General features: G+C 44.4%; 1 protein-coding gene across 49 annotated transcripts in view; it reads left to right on the top strand.

Annotated features, from left to right (window-relative positions):
• The window catches only part of MAP7D2 (MAP7 domain containing 2), a 111,946-nt gene extending 100,902 nt beyond the window's left edge, over positions 1-11,044 (top strand). For all 49 annotated transcript variants that reach the window (XM_074029025.1, XM_074029020.1, XM_074029018.1 and 46 more), the window contains 7 exons: positions 880-1,126; positions 1,875-1,979; positions 3,600-3,656; positions 4,096-4,174; positions 4,691-4,877; positions 6,831-7,106; positions 9,506-11,044. In XM_074029025.1, the coding sequence (XP_073885126.1) occupies positions 880-1,126; positions 1,875-1,979; positions 3,600-3,656; positions 4,096-4,174; positions 4,691-4,877; positions 6,831-7,080 (925 nt within the window). In that variant the 3' untranslated portion in view covers positions 7,081-7,106; positions 9,506-11,044. The remainder of the gene's footprint in view (positions 1-879; positions 1,127-1,874; positions 1,980-3,599; positions 3,657-4,095; positions 4,175-4,690; positions 4,878-6,830; positions 7,107-9,505) is intronic.
• Positions 11,045-19,745: the final 8,701 nt, after the last annotated feature.

Genomic DNA, 19,745 nt, shown 5'->3' with positions numbered 1-19,745 from the left:
GGGCATTAAGGACATAGGTGACTTTCCAAGTGTCACACAGTGAGTGGCATAATCAGAGTACAATTTGGGTCATGCCCATATATCACATTGCCAGTGATTACCCAAGGAAAGTGGCGTACATGTGAGGAGGAGGAACGTTAGAAAGGTTAAAACAAGCTCTTGGACTTTACAGAATTTTCCCGTACTGCTTCGAGCTCTTTATCACTACAACATGAACCGTTCATCTGTCTGTGGATAAAAACGTCTAAATGCCACTTAATTTTCATATATCAAAGAAAGCTTAAATAGATTTCTAAAGATTGCCAAAATAAATGGAAATAAATGTTTTAATTTATTAAATGTCAAGTTTCTGTTGAGCATTTTCTTCCATTTGCTGCTTCATAAGTCACATACCAATTAGAACCCAATTGGTATGACTTTTTGAGTTCATCGTCACTGCTCTTAAATTGCTGACTGGCACATTCGTGGCCATTGAGACACTTCCCATTTTTCCTAGCTTTCATTGGTTTTAAGTATTTATTCTGCTTAGGTTTTTAAAAGAATTGTCATTCAATAAGAATGATGGCTTGACTTTCTCATCGTGATCATTTGTTCATTGACTGAGGAGCATCTGTTTTCAATACAGAATGCATCACACATCAACACATCATTCATTGCTGTATTACAGAATTTAAAGTCAAGCCTGGTTAATATTTTTTGGTAAATATATGGACCAGAGTGGATTTCCAGGAAGGATGAATCATATTATTAAATGAATGCTTGTTGAAAGGTATGTGCGCGTTACCATGTGGAGCATTATTCTCGGCTGTCAGCACACAGTTCTCTGGCAATTTGCTTTTTGAGCATGTCATCTTCTAACAACAGTTGTATTCTCAAAAGGCTGGAGAGAGAGGAATTGAAAAGAAAGGCAGAGGAGGAAAGGCATCGCCTAGAAGAGGAAGCCCGAAAGCAGGAAGAAGAAAGGAAACAGCAGGAAGAGGAAAAGAAGAAACAGGAAGAGGAAGAGAAAAGAAAGGCAGGCGAGGAGGCTAAGCGGAAGGCTGAGGAAGAGCTATTGTTGAAAGAAAAGCAAGAACAAGAAAAGCAAGAACAAGAAAAGCAAGAGAAAGCCATGATTGAAAAGCAGGTACTGTATGAGTCCTCAGATGGACTTTACTTGTTTTTTAAGGGCCTTGATAGTAGGTACAATTAGTTAAATTTCAATGACTCATAATATTTACTTGAAGTTTTTTCTTAAACTGGGCTGGTTATTAAGTATAAGTTGGGGGCAGTTGCAGTGAAGTTGGTAATGTTTGCCATCTGTCAGTTTGGGTTTCCCAAAGGCAAACCCTGGGATAAGAATTTGGGTGCCAGCAGTTTTTTTTGCAAGCGAATCCCAGGAAGCCAGTAGAGGAATAGGAGAAAAGCCAGTGGAAGTGCATTGATGCATGTGTTACTGTAGGTGACTGGAACACAGTCCCATTGGGAACCTCTGAGAGACTGTGGATCATGCTTTAGAATTGTCCAGCTGAGGGATGAGGAAACTGAACTACTTATCTACCACATCCTGCCCCTCACTGTAGAAGGGGAATTAACTCTCTGATCTGGCCACATGCACACTTCATGGTCCAAGCCTGCCTGCAGACACAGAAAAGCCTTGGCCATGTATGAGAACTGTCTGCAGGTGATTTGCATGGTGAGCCAGGGGTATATGAATGAGGTCCAGCCATGTTTGCTGTGTCATCTAGTGGTTTGTGTAAATCCACGTTGAATATTGGAGCAGCATCCACTTTAGGGCAGATGATGAGATGAAGGAATATGTGCAAAGCCAAGGAATTACCACACTGTTTTCTTAGCTTATTAAAGCTTTGCCTTGATTTACCTGTTTCTGTTAGAAAGAAGCAGCAGAAGCAAAGGCCCGGGAGGTAGCTGAACAGATGCGTCTCGAGAGAGAACAGATCATGCTGCAGATTGAGCAGGAGAGACTGGAGAGAAAGAAGGTAAGGGCTGAGGGATCAGGAAAACTTAGGGTAAGTGAATAGGAAGTAAATCCAGTTCTCTTCTGCAGTGATTGGATATAATGATCCTAGGATTGTCAGTTAGGTCAAGTTCATTGATACTACTGTTCAAATCTTCTATGTCTTTATTAGTTTTTTGCCATATCGTTCTATCAGTTATTGAGAAAGATTGTTAAAAACTCCATCTGCGGCCAGGCATGGTTGCTCACACCTGTAATCCCAGCACTTAGGGAGGCAGAGGCGGGAGGATCACTTGAGCCCAGAAGTTCCAGACCAGCCTGAGTAATACAGTGAAACCCTGTCTCTACTAAAAATACAGAAAATAACTGGGTATGATGGCATGTGTCTGTAGTCCCAGCTACGTAGGAGGCTGAGGTGGGAACATGACCTGCACTCAGGAAGTCAAGCCTGCAGTGAGCCAAGATCGTGCCACTGCACTCCAGCCTGGGGAACAGGAGTGAGACCCTGTCTCAAATAATAGAAAAAAAAACAATTCCATCTGTGATTATGGATTTGCCCATTTTTTCCTTTCAGTTCTGTCAGGTTTTGTTTTATATATATTTATCGTGATATGCCTTTGGCTCTAGTGATATTTCTTGTCTTAAAGTCTACTTTGACAGCACCCCTCCCCCCACGCTTTTTTTTTTTTTTTTTTTTTTTTGAGACAGAGTCTCACTCTATTGCCCATGCTGGCATGCAGTGGTGCGATCTTGGCTCACCACAACCTCCCCCTCCCAGGTTCAAGCGATTTTCCTGCCTCAGCCTCCCAACTAACTGGGATTACAGGTGCACACCACTTACACCTGGCTAATTTTTGTATTTTTAGTAGAGGTGGGATTTCACCATGTTGGCCAGGCTGGTCTCGAACTCCTGGACTCAAGGGATCCTCCTCCCTTAACCTCGCGAAGTGCTGGGAATATAGATGTGAGCCACTGTGCTTGGCCTGACAGCCCTTTTATGATTAGTGTCTGTATGTCAAATCTTTTTCACCCTTCTACTTAAAACTTCTTCTGTGTGCTTTTATAAGTAAAGAGCATATAGCCAGGAATTGTTATTTTAATTCTGTTTGACAGTCTTTCTCTTTGTCTTTTAGTTGGAGTGTTTAGTCCATTTACACTCACTGTACTTATGGGTAAAGTTGGGTTTAAGGAGATTGATTATAAAGGCGTATTCTCATGGTATCCTAGGCCCAACCTGGGCTTTGTATTGCTATTGGCCTGGGACCCAGGAGACCAACCTGTGGTCTTCTCCCCTGTGATGCACCTCAGCCTCACTTTCTGTAGGGAGGTCCTCTTTAATGGCAGGTGGTAATTTGTTGATTTATAGGGAGGCTAAGGAGAAGAAGGAGAAATATGGGATATAAATTGAATATTGATTCTAGATACGTACTAGTTAACTTCTCAAGCATTTGACCTTGTCCATGGGGCCAGAGGTGTACATCTCCAAAACTAGTGGAAAACCTTTCTATACTTGTTATCCTCTTCTGACATTTGTCTTTACAAGTTTTCTGAGAAATGTGATGTTGCATGTAAACCAAGCTACTTTATGTTTTCGGTTTTATAGTCCTCTTACTTGATTTTGTTTTTTGTTTTTTGTTTTTAGAGAATAGATGAAATCATGAAGAGAACAAGGAAAAGTGATGTGTCTCCACAAGTGAAGGTAGGAATTCAAATGACCATTTTAATAGTTTATGTACTAAGTAGAAAAGAACAGCAGAATACACTCAGTGAAATCGTAGGTCTTGGAGAGGATTAGCCAGAAAAAAAAATGCAGTTTTCCTGCTTTGTTCCTGGCTAGGTTAAGGAGGGTTAGGTACCTGAAAAGAAAGAGGGGCTTCAGAGATGGGATGGGTTAAAGATTTCCTTAGAGTAATGGGGGGTGGGATGAAGAGAGAGGCATAGTAGTCCATGAATAAAAAACAGAATGCTGACATAAAAATACATAAGAATAAGGGAAACACAGCTGAAGATTTAAAGAATTACCACAGAACAGGCAGATGGTCCAGGCTCAAAATATCATCGGATGCTTTTAAAAAGCACTTTTTTTTCTGTGTGATGTCAGCCTTCCCTCACTTCATTCACCTTCCATTTGTTTTCAGAAAGAAGACCCCAAAGTGGGGGTCCAGCCTGCTGTGTGTATGGAAAATAAGACAAAACCAGTTGTCCCCAACAAAATGGGTGAGTGTGACATCTGGTTCTTGGGTTCTTCCTTTTAGTAGCAAAAGCTCATAAGACTTCTTGCAGGGTAAACAGACCCATGGATCCCAAGAGGGTGACTGCTGGCAGGGGCCTGTGCAGTTTCCCTTCCCTGGGGATGTGTCTCCAGCACAGGGACTGTCAGCTCCACTTGGGAATCCACTGGGTTCCTTGGTTACTCCCATAATCCCAGCATAGGAAGCACTCTGGCTGCTGGCTCACAGTGCTTTCCAGGGAGCTTAACTGCTAGTCAGGTTTTATGACTATTAGGACCTGACTCTGCTCTTCTCCAGAGGTTCTGCACAGACACTGATAATGTGATTTGTCTTCTCATCCCCTGTGTGAAGGTGATTATGTGGGGTTATTTGTGGCTCCTTCCACAAAACATGCTGCAGTATCAGTGAAGCAGAGCATTAAATTAATTGCCTTGATCTATATTTCCGTTACTTTATTTAGACATTTTATGATTAATACAAGGGACTTTGTGTTCTCGATCAGAAATCAATGGATTGAACACCTGCCAGGAAGTTAATGGTCTGGGTCACGCTGCCCCAGAAACTTATCCCCAAGACATTTTCTCTAATGGGCTTAAGCCAGCTGGGGGACTCATTCATCTGGATGGCCTTGATGGGAAATCAAATAGTCTGGATGATTCAACTGAAGAAGTTCAGTCTATGGATGTGAGGTATATTCATTTCTTTTGCATTTAAGCCTCATCACTTCTCCAAATACTACCCTTTCTTTTAGTTGGTTTCTTCATCTTTTATACAACCAAATCACCTAAAGCAGGTTTGATTGACGTTATGGGAAAGCTCTCAGTGGTATAACATTCTAGTGTCTTGCGTCAGGTTCCCTAGAAGCAGAGCCTGAAACAGAGTTTCTAGGGCATGTGATTTGTTAGAGGAAAGCTCTTGGGAGTTTTTCAGGAGAAAGGGGAAGGAGGGAAGTCGCTAAGCAAGGATGCCTTCTCAGCTGACCCCATGGGGGCTCTGGAGGATGAATTTCCACCAGAGACAGTTCCCCTGCGCTTCTGCAGTTCTGGTTTTTCTAGATTCTTCTTCTTCTTTTTTTTTTTAATTCTTTTTTTTGAGATGGAGTCTCGCGCTGTCACCCAGGCTGGAGTGCAGTGGCCGGATCTCGGCTCACAGCAAGCTCCGCCTCCCGGGTTCACGCCATTCTCCCGCCTTAGCCTCCCGAGTAGCTGGGACTACAGACGCCCGCCACCTCACCCGGCTAGTTTTTTGTATTTTTTTTTTTTTTTAGTAGAGACGGGGTTTCACCGTGTTAGCCAGGATGGTCTCGATCTGCTGACCTCGTGATCCGCCCGTCTCGGCCTCCCAAAGTGCTGGGATTACAGGCTTGAGCCACCGCGCCCGGCCTAGATTCTTCTCTAAGATCTCACAAGAAAGAAAAAGAAGAACCTGGCAGCAGCCTTACTCTGGCTGTTAAGAGATTCCTGATGGGCCGGGCGCGGTGGCTCACGCCTGTAATCCCAGCACTTTGGGAGGCCGAGACGGGCGGATCACGAGGTCAGGAGATCGAGACCATCCTGGCTAACACGGTGAAACCCCGTCTCTACTAAAAAGAAGTACAAAAAACTAGCCGGGCGAGGTGGCGGGCGCCTGTAGTCCCAGCTGCTCGGGAGGCTGAGGCGGGAGAATGGCGTAAACCCGGGAGGCGGAGCTTGCAGTGAGCTGAGATCCGGCCACTGCACTCCAGCCTGGGCGACAGAGCGAGACTCCGTCTCAAAAAAAAAAAAAAAAAAAAAAAAAAAGAGAGATTCCTGATGATAGGCCCTCAGCCCACCACTCTTCAGAGGCTGGACTTGCTCCTTTGCTAGGCCTTACAGCTGGCACAATTATGAAATGCCTCCTTCCATCTCTAGGGAGAGGAAGAGAGAGAGAGAAAGAAAGTCAGGCTTGGCTGTGCTGGAGCTGGATAAGTCACGGTGGATTGGAAGCCTCACTTTAGAGAGGAAGCAGAGGGTGAGGTTGGCTTTGCCAGTGATGACGTGGTCTGTGGTGGGATCCTTTCATGATGGGTCCCCCAACCTTAACTGAGCACTTCAGGCAGTTTCACATGAACTCTTCTCAGCACGATCAGATTCACACTCACAGGAGCCCTGGCAGAGAGAAATGATTGTTCCCATTTTACTGGCGAAGAAACTGAGGCTGCAGGAAGGAAAAGCAATTCTCCCAAGGTGGCACTACTGGAAAGGTAGCACTGGGAGCAGTGTTAATTAGGGCTCTTCCTCAACTTGCTTGAACTTTTGGCATTGACTTTCTGTCTGAATGTCCTATTTAGAAAGTTCTGGAAGTTCCTTGCTTCTTTGTAGTAGAATGCTGGTGCCTGTGGGTTTTTGTCCTTTCACCCTTTGGGCATTGTGAGCTTGGCCATCACAGCCCTGCTCAGTCTGCTTCCGTGTTCTCATACAAGGGGCCTTGTGTCCACCATCTGTCCTTCTCAAATTTGAACCCACTTGTATTTTTTACAATGTGTTACACAAAAACTCCGACTCTAAGTCCTTTTTCTTTAGAAGAGTAGTATAACAAAATATTGCAAATAGAATTAATATGTTGTGCTGTGTTGTCTGTCTCTCTCTCTCTTTCTGCCTCTCTCTCTCGTTCATCTCTTCTAGTCCTGTTTCAAAAGAAGAGCTTATCTCTATCCCAGAATTTTCACCAGTGAGTGAAATGATTCCTGGGGTGTCTCTGGACCAAAATGGAACTGGTAATGCCCGAGCACTTCAAGATCTCTTAGATTTCACTGGTCCCCCCACATTCCCCAAGAGATCCAGTGAAAATCTCAGCCTGGACGACTGTAACAAAAACCTTATCGAAGGATTTAACAGTCCTGGCCAAGAAACTCCTCTCAACACCTTCTGTTGACAAATACAGCATCTCTTTAATAAAAGGTACAGTCTTTTGATCATATTCTGACTTCATAACCTTTTAACTGGAGTTTGTGAAGATAGGCCTCTTGGATGGTCAAATTTTATTTGAAAAATGCAAACATGAATACATTATGGTATACTACAGCACACACAAGAATTGAGACAGATTTCAAGTGATTCATCTGCGAGCCTTCAGCGCCGAGCTGCCTTGTCCTAACCCTGCTGTTTAGGGTGTGTAGATGGGAAGGTTGAGAACACTGGCTAAAGGTTTGACTACCAATCCAGCCTGAGTAGCATTTTTATGGGCGAGGAAAGAATACTGTAGTAGTGTTGCAAGGTGATATGAATAAGATGAATTTCCCCACCTCTAGTTTTGCTCAGTGACATCCCACATTCTATCTAGAATCATGCATATACATTGCGAGTGTTGGGCCACATGATTTGCTATTCTCTTGACCCATTCTGGATTCTTCCAAAGCAGACATCTATTCTTGGATCATACCTGAGGGAGAGAGAACTGCAGTTTTTGTGTCTCGAAGGTTTTTTCCCCACCTTTGGCCTTTTTTTTTTTTTTTTTTTTTTTTTTTTTTTTTTTTTTTTTTTTTTTTGCCAAAGTGCTTCCAGAAGCTATTCTCATTTGAGTAAGAGTATCTATGAGTTATATACACTCTGTAGTAAGGTATACTTCGTTATATATGCATCACATTTGATTTACTTGAGTTTGGAGCTTGTTTTTGAATAAGGAAAACATAATTAGAGTCTGTCACCAAATCCTTTAATAATTTAATAATTCCAATTGCTCCTCCTACTTTAGATTCTGTTTTTGTTTCAAGAGAAGGGATCTCACTCTGTTCCCCAGGCTGGTGTGCAGTGGTGCAATCACAGCTCACTGGAACTTCAAACTCGTGGGCTCAGGAGATCCCCTTGCCTCAGCCTCCTGAGTAATTGGCTCATAGGCACATGCCACCAGGGCCAGCTAATTTTTTTTAGTTTTTGTAGAGGTTGGGTCTTGTTAGGTTGCCCGGCTGATCTTGAACCCCCGGCCTCAAGTGATCCTCTCTCCTTGGCCTCCCAAACACTGGGATTACAGCCTTGAGCCACCATGCCTGGCGTCTATTTTAGATTTTTTTTTTTTTTTTTTTTTTTTTGGAGGTAGAGTCTCGCTCTGATGCCCAGGCTGGAGTGCAGTGGCATGATCTCCACTCACAGCAACTTCTACCTCCCAGGTTCAAGCCGTTCTCCTGCCTCAGCCTCCTGAGTAGCTGGGATTACAGGCACATGCCACCAGACCTGGCTAATTTTTTGTATTTTGGTAGAGACGGGGTTTCACCATGTTGCCCAGGCTGGTCTTGAACTCCTGAGCTCAGGCAATCCGCCCGCCTTGGCTTCCCAAAGTGCTAGGATTACAGGCGTGAGCCACCACGCCTGGCCATTTTAGATTCTTAAAAGCATTTTTGTATTCTCGGCATTTTCTCAGTCACTTTATTTTTTATACTTCACTCCCATAACAAATTCAGTGGCCAAAATAACTTAGTCCAATGTTTTTATTTTTCAGATGAGGAAACAAGTTGGAGAGGCTACAGAGCTGAGGTCGCTGTGTTTTTTGTATACTTGTTTCTACCTGACCTCAGCTCTTGCCTATAAGACAAGTTTGAGAGACCATTTCTCTTGGTTCTTGGTGTGTGATGGGTCACTTTTAGAGTAAACTATATCACTGGTTTGGAAAAGCAGCTGCCTTCTTGGACACTTAAAATACTAATTCACCTGAGCATTCTAGTTCCCTGACAGTTAAGTGGCTTAATATTTATTAAGAGTTTTTTTGTGTTTTTAACATACTTTGACTTTAAAATTAGTTTCCCTTCAGTTCACTTACCTCACTATACAGTAGGGAACAGAGAATCCACAAAATTTATTAGAGTATTCATAGATCCTCAAATTTATTTCTTACATCTCTAAAAGAAATGCAAAACCCCTATCCAAAAATGAAAATCTCGACTAAATCATTTTATTCACACTGCTTGTATATTTTTAATTATGATTGGGTCTATTTGTCAAATTCTTCTCTACCAAAAGTGGTACCACCCCCACCAGGGGACGTTTGGACATGTGTTGATGGTTTTTGTTGCCAGAGTGGCTGGGGGCATTTGAAAGATAAAGCTTGAGACATTAAACATCTGCAGGTTTTAGGAAAGTTCTGTACAAGGAAACTTTGACCCATCTAAAAGAATAGTCCTGTGTAAAATACTGTATCACTTCTGTTGAGAAATACTGTATAAGCCCAGGAGGAAAATATAATTAGCAAGAAGGTAGAAAGTGCCACAGCGTGTTGTGATCATTTTAGTGAGAGAATAGTGCTACAAACTGCAGAGTACTTGGTTTTCCCTTTGATCTCATCTGGTTTTGTTTCTGAATTGACACAGGTGTTTGGAGAACCCGTAAAACTGCTGATAGTCAAATCCGAGCTGCCAGCCGCCTGAAGAAGCTTCTGTCACCCTTACCGCTGGATCCCAAATTATTAGCTTGGAATGTAACTGTATTCCTAGGTAGTATGTCAAACACTGGCCACTCTTGGTAGAAACCTTGAGACTTTCACCTTGTTGGGCTTTAGCAAAGTTTCCTTTTACAGTTCTGTTTATGAGCTTCAGCTGCTGATAAAGCACTTCCTGAACTTCTCTATTATCATAGTGACCCTCTGAATGACCTGAGTGACTGGCTCGGCAATTCGCTTTATAACCGTTCTTATTCCCAAAGTGGGAGCACATAAACATTTAGATGTCTTTTCCTGTAAAATATTCTAGACATTTACCCAAACTCTAGTTAAACATATACTCAACTTGCACTGTATATCTCCCTGTCTTTTTTGAGACAGAGAAGAAATTCAGGAGGTTCCCCATCTCCAGAGTTTCTCTGTTTGAAGGCAGTATCAAGAAGCCTTTAAAAAGTTATTGTTAAGCTTTGCCACCCGCAAAAATGCATTGCCCCACGTTATTCTTTTGGGGGTAAAGTAGTAAGTTTGGTTGAGGAAGGAAGTCAAAACAGTCAGTAATGATTTCTGTTCTCTTATGCATATTCGTGTATACATGGGCAACTGAATCTAGCAAGGACTCTTTCATGTCACACCTTAAAATCTTCACGCTGTAGTCACTCCAGACCATGGAGTGACTTTCCAGCTGAATGAATCCTATGTCTCACGTGCAGGTGGTTGGTTTTCAATGTTCTTGCTATTTTTTTTTTTTTCTGTTGGATCTTGGGAGTTTTCTTTGTCTGCTCCTGTGTTTGCCCAGCTTTAATAAAACCAGGTGCAAACAAAAATCATAGCGTTCTGAAACAATAGGGGGCCCACATTGGACCCAGTATGTCACTTTAGTGGACTTTAACATTAAGAAAAAAATCTGAATGGGAAAAATGACATTAGAATGTATACTCCACACATTTTATGCCATATAATGGTGTGTTTTCTTAATTTTGTTTTTTGTGGCGAAATGTGGCTTTCTGATTAAAATGACCTTTTCTTCTTTGAAACTTTTTGTTTTGACTTGGATAATTAAGGGTTTGGAAAGATTCATAATTCTGAGAGAGGTTTGCAACCAGGAGATACAAAGAAGTCTCAGTAGTCATCTTGTTCATGTGCTTTTACAGCCAGCTACATTTAAGAATGTATTAGTTACGGAAACTGTATGTGTATTTGTCTATACTCAATAAAGTACATGCTTCCACATAATGCGGTGCTGTCCATCTCGGCAAATACTGGCCAAGTCACTTTATGACAGGCACACAGAAACCATAGCATGGTCTGGCTTTCAAAAAATGCCTCTCATCTTTCCTAGAGCCTTATTTTGCTAAATGTCTGTTTTCTTGTGATTTGTTGTACCTCACAGCACCACTGTGACCGTGGTGATGCCTCATTTGCATGATATGTACATTGTGTTTAATGTGAAATACATTTTCATTGAAGAGTCTGATGACTTGCTAGCGTTTTATTTTTTCTGTAAGCTCAACGTGCTGAAACCAAACCAGGCTTTTAAAAACTTGTGTAGGGCCGGGCGCGGTGGCTCAAGCCTGTAATCCCAGCACTTTGGGAGGCCGAGACGGGCGGATCACGAGGTCAGGAGATCGAGACCATCCTGGCTAACACAGTGAAACCCTGTCTCTACTAAAAATACAAAAAACTAGCCGGGCGAGGTGGCGGCGCCTGTAGTCCCAGGTACTCGGGAGGCTGAGACAGGAGAATGGCGTAAACCCGGGAGGCGGAGCTTGCAGTGAGCTAAGATCCGGCCACTGCACTCCAGCCCGGGCAACAGAGCCAGACTCCGTCTCAAAAAAAAAAAAAAAAAAAAAAAAAAAAACTTGTGTAGAAGAAAACCAAAAAATCCTGTGTGGGTGTCCTTTCCCTGTCAAACTCATTAAAAATTCCTTTGTTGCCAGTGCCAAGTGGAGTCAACTACATAAAGCTTATTAAGTGATGACTATCACTAGAACACAATGGACTTCTGAATATAGTAAAAAGTTGCTGTTTTTTTTTTTTTTTTTTTTTTTTTTTTGGGAGAGACAAGGTCTTACCATGTTGCTGAAGCTGCTCTCGTAGGCTCAAGTGATCAATCCTCCTGCCTTGGCCTCCCAAAGTTCTGGAATTATAGGCATAAGCCACCATGCCCAGCCAAGTTCCTGTACTTTCATACCACTGGTGCGAGGGCTTTCTAGCTAAGATACAGTTAACCTTACCATAATCTATGAGAACATTGCACATAGCAATTTGGCATTTAAATAAAATTATAATGGGAATGTTGACCCTTATTTTCAGGTAAGCTGAAACCCAGACCAGTTTTTTTGTATCTAACTCACAGGCTTTCCACTGCCTGGAGACAGTACCAGCCCAGACCAGAAGCCAGGTGGAAAGGACTGGAATTAAGAAACCCCTGTGGTAACTTCTGGGCTGCCATCTCTTAAGCTGAGGGCCCAGTCATTGCTGCCTTCCCCAGTTCTGCTAACAAAGCCTCTGGTCAGGGCACAGAAGCAGACACTATTTCCATATGCAGGCCTCTGGGAGGGGCATTAGAAGTAACTTATGTCATCATGAGCTCTGGCCATAGGGCCTACATTGGTGGCCAGTCATTCCTAAGAACAGTTTCTTGTTTGTGAACATTGCGAATTTTTTCTTAGTATGTACAGGTTTCCTATTAGATGCTTTTGTTAATTTAGAAAGCAAATGTAAAGAACTAATTTGTCTCAAGAGGTATACCCATTACATTGGGGCACAGTACAGGGTGACCTCCATACTCATTCCTCAGCACTGTTCAGAAAGCACAATTAGACCGGGTGCAGTGGCTCACACCTGTAATACCAGCACTTTGCAAGGCCGAGGCAGGAGGATCACTTGAGGCCAGGAGTTCAAGACCAGCCTGGGCAACAAAGCAAGACCTCTGTTCTGTACAAAAAAAATTTTAAAAACTTAGCTGGGTGTGGTGGCACACACCTATAATCCCAGCTACTTGAGAGTCTAAGGCAGGAGGATCACTTGAGCCCGGGAGCTCAAGGCTGCAGTGACCTATGATCACACCACTGTACTCCAGCCTGGACAATGGAGCAAGACCCTGTCTTTTTTAAAAAAGCACAATTATGTAAGAAAATGAAGCAAGAACTCTTAGAAATGAGAAGCTTCACAAATGTTCTTTTTTCTGGAAACCCATGAAAAACTTAGAATGATTTCACAAGGAGGCCAACTATCAAAGAAAAATTAATAGTTTTCTTTTTGGGGGCGTGGGGGCACAGGGCCAGGCTGGAGTACAGTGGCATGATTATAGCTCACTGCAGCCTCGAACTCCTGGGCCCAAGTGATTCTCCTGCACCAGTCTCCTAAGTAGCTAGGAATACAGGTGTGCACCACCATGCCCAGGTAATTTCTTTTAAATATTTATGTAGAGATGAGGTCTATGTTGCCCAGGCTGGTCTTGAACTGGGCTCAAGCGATCCTCCCGCCTTGGCCTCCTGAAGTGCTGAGATTACAGGTATGCACCACTATGCCTGGCCAGATGAGTCTTTTTCTTACATATCAGCAATAAACTGGAAATAGGTTCCAACAAAACCCATAAAATTCATAGAAATAAAAACTAGCTAAAATGAGAGGAATGTTAAAATTTAAGTGAATGAATGGGAAATCTTGTGCATATGAAGAAGGCTCATCCTATAGGCAGCACTCACATTGGTTCCAGTCAATGAGATTTCATTTCAGCAACTTGAAAATAGAATTGTAGGGGCCGGGTGCAGTGGCTGACGCCTGTAATCCTAGCACTTTGGGAGGCCGAGGCGGGTGGATCACGAGGTCAGGAGATGGAGACCATTCTGGCTAACATGGTGAAACCCCGTCTCTACTAAAAATACAAAAAAATTAGCCAGGCGTGTTGGCGGGCGCCTGTAGTCCCAACTACTCGGGAGGCTGAGGCAGGAGAATGGCGTGAACCCGGGAGGCGGAGCTTGCAGTGAGCCGAGATCGCGCCACTGCACCCCAACCTGGGCGACAGAGCGAGACTCTATTGTCTCAAAAAAAAAAAAAAATCATGCTTTGAGGTAGGTATGGGACGGTAACTTCCCCAAGGACACACACAGCTGGAACTTGGCAGAGCTGGCTGTGACTCCAGGGCCCCAGGTTTATTTTTTATATATATTTAAAGATACATTTTTTTTTTTTTTTGAGACGGAGTCTCGCTCTGTTGCCCAGGCTGGAGTGCAGTGGTGCAATCTCGGCTCACTGCAAGCTCCGCGGCCCGGGTTCACGCCATTTTCCTGCCTCAGCCTCCCGAGTAGCTGGGACTACAGGCACCCGCCACCACACCCGGCTAATTTTTTTGTATTTTTAGTAGAGACGGGGTTTCACCGTGGTCTCCATCTCCTGACCTCGTGATCCACCCGCCTCGGCCTCCCAAAGTGCTGGGATTACAGGCGTGAGCCACCGCGCCCGGTCAAAGAGACATATTTTTTAATAGAGACACATTCTCCCTATGTTGCCCAGACTAATCTCGAACTCTTGAGCTCAGGCGATTCTTCCGCATTGGCCTTCCAAAGTGCTGGGGTTACAGGCACGAACCACTGCACCCGACTTCCAGGACCCCAGCTTTAGTACCCCCAGGGGAAGTTGACAGGCTTTTCTGCCCCCCAGAGCAGCAACACTGATTTGCTAGGGGGTAGGCAGGGCAAAAAAAAAAAAAAAAAAAAAAAAAAGTCTTGCTAGAGCAAGCACTTACAAAATGAGTAGCAAAGGGCCAGGACCCTCATGGGAACTCCTAGTTCTGAAGGTGCTTTAAAATACATATTGAGGCCGGAAGCAGTGGCTCACGCCTGTAATGCCAGCACTTTGGGAGGCCGAGGTGGGTGGATCTCCCGAGGTCAGGAGTTCAAGACCAGCCTGACGAATATGGTGAAGGCCCATCTCTACTAAAAATACAAAAATTAACCGGGCATGGTGGCACACGCCTGTAGTCCCAGCTACTCGGAAGGCTAAGACAGGAGAATCGCTTGAACCTGGGAGGTGGAGGTTGCAGTGAGCCAAGATGGCGCCACTGCACTCCAGCACTCCAGCACTCCAGGCTGGATGAGACTCCATCTCAAAATTAGATATAGATTAGATAAATAGATATATATACTATTAAATATATTGACATTATTAAAATTTATCTTTCTTAAGTATAGAATACAGTGGTCTTTAGTCACAGAGTTGTGCAACCATCACTACTAATTCTAGAACATTTTTACCTGAGTGCTTTTTCAAGGGTTTGTCATCCATTCATCTACTCAAAGCAGCAAAGCTTGGCTTTATCAGCCATTAGTTCAAATTCTCATTGTACCTGAAAGCAAGGACATGGGGTTCGAAGATAGCATTCTTCTTTGAAGCAGTCACTTCCCTATCTTCCCCCTTCAATAGGCCAAATTAGGACAATGTTTATGTCACAATGAGTGTGGGCTGTTTTGTGTTGTTTCGCATTCACTTCATAAACATAGGATCAAATGCCAAACACAGGCTCACCTCTCAGATGCCCAGCATGGGCTCCTAGGTTGATGAGAGACATGGATTGGGTGAAGCTGTAATTTAAGACGCTTTGAAAATTCTGAACCTTTGGAGACATGCCTTTAGCAATGACCATGGATTCGGGCATAGGGTGACTTACACTGTGACTCTACTTGCCCTTGTGTTTCTGGGACAGATCCCCCACATTAACCACTAGGGAGGGAGTGTTTCAGTGTCCTCTTTTTCCCCTCTAAAGTCCAAGCCAGGGTCCATGGCAATGGGCACTCATGGCACTGTGGAAAGAAATCACCTATTGCCCAGAGCCTGAGGGTCCCCTTGCAAAAGGCAGAGGGAGCTAAAAAGCTGCAGGTGTTGCCCCTGGAGAGTTCACCCCCTTCTCCTCCCTCCATGCTCTGCAGTAAATCAACAAGAACCTCCTGCCGAGGCTTCTATGCTGCAGTTAAATAATGCGACCATTCAACTGGCACCAAGGGACTGGGGCCGGGGGAGTGTCTAAAGCTGCCAGCTTTCTGGACTTCCAAGAAATGATGAAGGCAGGCTTTTCCCATCTCACCTTATCTCAGGAAATGCAAGGAAGAGTTCCAAGCAGTTGAACCTTTGCGGAAAGTAACTTCTTTTCAGCATTAGAGCTAGCAGCAATTTGTTGGCTGTACTTATATTTTAGTCATATTTTCCTAATAGTGTGTGTAGGGTCATCTTGAAACAACAGGAAAGTCATCCACGCAGAGCTAACAGCTAGAACAGGGCTGTGTCACACAGTAGACGTGCGTAAAGCTTGTTGGATTGAATTCAGTCATCACTGTGGGACCTGTAGGTTGTTCTAGGACAAACCGAATCTTCGTAGGTCCACTGGGAGGACAGAACAAATTCCATTTTTTCAGTGGACCTGGCCTTCTAAAGAATTCTCAGGGACCTACTCTGTGGGTGACAGCCCTGGTGGCTGGTACAAGGTTCACAATGGTAAGAAATTATTCAGAATGTGAAAGGCAACAAGATAACTGTGCACCCTTTCCAAGCCCTGATAGAGGATTGTCTTCACAAGGCAGCCTCTGGGCCAGCTGGGTCTCGGAAGATGTTAGTCCGAGCAGCTCACCATGTGCTGTGGGTTAGGATTCAGCCTCTGGAGTTAGAGGTTATGTCTATTTGTTCCTATAGGACACTAAAAAACTTCATCTCTAACTATGCCATCTTATTCCAGCATTCTTTTTTTTTTTTTTTGAGACGGAGTCTCGCTCTGTCACCCAGGCTGGAGTGCTGTGGCCGGATCTCAGCTCACTGCAAGCTCCGCCTCCCGGGTTCCCGCCATTCTCCTGCCTCAGCCTCCCGAGTAGCCGGGACTACAGGCGCCCGCCACCTCGCCCGGTTAGTTTTTTTTGTATTTTTTAGTAGAGACGGGGTTTCACCGTGTTAGCCAGGATGGTCTCGATCTCCTGACCTCGTGATCCACCCGTCTCGGCCTCCCAAAGTGCTGGGATTACAGGCTTGAGCCACCGCGCCCGGCTTTTTTTTCCTACTAAATACACGTGTGTGTATGTTACGTACACACATGTGTGCATAATAGTCCTCATCTCCGCCTTTAACTTGCTTTCTCATCCTACTCCTTAATGAGTTCAATACATTTTTTGACACATGCTTGCTTTATATTAACATCAGAATTATGTTTTTAACTTTTGGAGGGTTACACTTTGACAAGTGAGGGTCCTTATATCCTCGGCAGGATTTGGGAAATCCAAAATAGTTATACTAATGGCTTCAAAGGTTCATATTAAATGCTAGTGGAGTGGATATCATGGTGCGCCACCCAGATGGACCTCCCTTTTAGGACTGAGGTGTTCATCCTTCCAGGTGTCTCCTTCCGGATGCTGGAGTTACAGCCCCTGAAGCCTGTCGGTGGACTTCCTGTCTGGGAATTTCCCTTGGCTGAAGGAGGTTGCCTCGCCAAGGTTAAACCTCCTCCTGGGGCAGCCTGTATCTGATGACTGGATCAGTTCAGTGTACAAAGCCCCTTGCCTGGAAGTAGGACAACTCTGAGCCATCCCAGCTTCAGAGCTCCCCGTGGGGTCACCTGAGGGCTCTGCAGAGACTGCATTGCAGTCTAAATTCTCCCTCCTGCTTCCTTCACGCCTCCCCACGCCAGTCACTCTGCACACATGCCCCGCATGCCAGTTGGTCTGAAAGTTTCCCAAAGAACCCATCCTGAGCCAGCTGGGCGTTGTGCTAAGGCTTTTCATGTGCTGTATCTCCTAACCTTCCAGACAACATTCCGAGATAGGCATGGTTGTTACCATGCTCTTTTCACCAACCATGAGGGACCCGAGACTCAGGCCAAGCCACTGGTCCGAGGTCACACGCAACCAGGAAGTACAGAGCTGGGCTTCTAACCCCAAGGTGTGCTTTGGAGCCTGCACTTGGCCTAGCTCACCACAGCCCAAAGTGCCTGCCCAGACAAATCAGACAGACCCAGCCCCTAGAGGCTCTTGCTAGTCTACACACCTTCTAGCTATAGTTGCAAGTTTTCCAATCAATCTTCTCAACCAGCTTCCCTCACCAGAAATTGTTGCTGACTTTGAAAATCCTTGAGAATCTTCTGCTGAGGGCATTTCATCCATCTTTGTATCGCTCATGCAAGCAGAATATGTGCACCTTCCACCTGGGAGCACAGTTGCTGTGAGACTTTTCTCCCCCTCATCCAGAAGGCAACCCATTTCATAACTGCTCATTTATGAAGCAAGTACAAATGAATATCTACTCCATGCTAAGCATTTTGCTAGGGATGGGGATGGAGCAGAGAACAAGACTAGAAAGTGTCCCCATCCTCCTGGAGCTTAGAGTCTAGCAGTGAAGAGAGACAGTAGACAATTTTAAAAGTCATTATTTGTAATTGTGATGGGTGTGAAGGTCAAGTCGGCTGTTACACATTTTCTTTTTCTTTTATTTCTTTTTTCTTTTTTTTTTTTTTTGAGATGGAGTCTTGCTCTGTTGCCCAGGCTGGAGTGCAGTGGTACAATCTCAGCTCACTGCACCCTCTGCCCGTCTGCCCCTCTGCCCCCGAGGTTCAAGCAATTCGCCAGCCTCAGCCTCCCGAGTAGCTGGGACTACAGGCGTGTGCCACCACATCCAGCTAATTTTTGTATTTTTAGTAGAGACAGGTTTCACCATGTTGGCCAGGCTGGTCTCGAACTCCTGATCTCAGGTGATCCACCTGCCTTGGCCTCCCAAAGTGCTGGGATTACAGGCGTGAGTCACCATGCCCAGCCCACATTTTCATATCATTACAGTTTGTGATGACACATTGATTTGTGAGATTCTTTGATTAAGGTCTATCTCCCTCACTGTAAGTGTTACGACAGCAAGACTGCCACATTCCTACCACCCAACACAGATATTCAGTAAATATTTGTGAGTGAATAAACACAGTTGTTACTGAGAAACTCTATGAATTAAAATTATGGCCTCTGCCAGGCACAGTGGCTCACACCTGTAATCCCAGGACTTTGGGAAGCCAAGGCAGGTGGATCACTTAAACCCCAGGAGTTCAAGACCAGCCTGGGCAGCATAGTTGGACCTTCTCTCTACAAAAATTAAAATAACAGCCAGGCATGATGGTGCCTACAGTCCCAGATACTTGGGAAGCTAAGGTAGGAAGATAGCTTGAGCCCAAGATACTTGGTAGGCTAAGGCAGGAAGTTAGTTGAAGGCTGCAGTGAGCTGTGATGGTGCCAATGTACTCCAGCCTGGGTAACAGAGGCCTTATCTCTAATAAATTAATAAAAATGTAATATAATAAAATTTTCTAGTAAGGGGCCTGGGGAGGGAAGGGTGGTAAATGTTTTGAATATTTTATTGTAAAATCTACCACAGGGTCCATTATGTTCTCTTTCCCTACCAGTCCAAGGGAGAGTGGGAACTGGAGTGAAAAGTTAAGACGAGACTGTGGGGTACCTAATAAATATGGGGTTGAACAAAATAAATTCATCAGGCAATGAAGTTTTGGAGAGATGAATGACTTTTGAATTGGTTTTGGGTTGTGCGTGGACACAAAAGAGACCATTTATGGTAGGAAGGGATTTGGGGATAGAGTTTCTACAGTGGGAAGGCGCTGGACTTTTTCTTTTCTTTTCTTTCTCCTTCCTTTCCTTCCTTCTTTCCTTCCTTCCTTCCTTCCTTCCTTCCTTCCTTCCTTCCTTCCTTCCTTCCTTCCTTCCTCCTCTCCTCTCCTCTCCTCTCTTCCTTTTCTTTTCTTTTCTTTTTTTTGGAGACAGAGCCTCACTCTGTCGCCCATGCTGGAGTGCAGTGGCATAATCTCAGCTCACTGTAACCTCACCCTCCCGGGTTCAAGCTATTCTCCTGCCTCAGCCTCCAGAGTAGCTAGGATTACAGATGTGTGCCACCACACTCGGCTAATTTTTGTGTTTTTAGTACAGACAGGGTTTCACCGTGTTGGCCAAGCTGCTCTTATTTGTTTATTTCTTTGAGACAGGGTCTTGCTCTGTTGCCCAGGCTAGAGTGCAGTGGTGCAATCTCAGATCACTACAAGTTCTGCCTCCTAGGCTCAGGTGATTCTCCCATCTCAGCCTCCCAAGTAGCTGGGACAACAGGTTCCTACACCATGCCTGGCTAATTTTTTTTTTTTTTTTTTT

Source organism: Macaca fascicularis, chromosome X (assembly GCF_037993035.2).
Source record: "Macaca fascicularis isolate 582-1 chromosome X, T2T-MFA8v1.1".
In the NCBI taxonomy this organism is placed as follows: Eukaryota; Metazoa; Chordata; class Mammalia; order Primates; family Cercopithecidae; genus Macaca; species Macaca fascicularis.
This window is presented reverse-complemented; position numbering and strand designations above follow the sequence as displayed.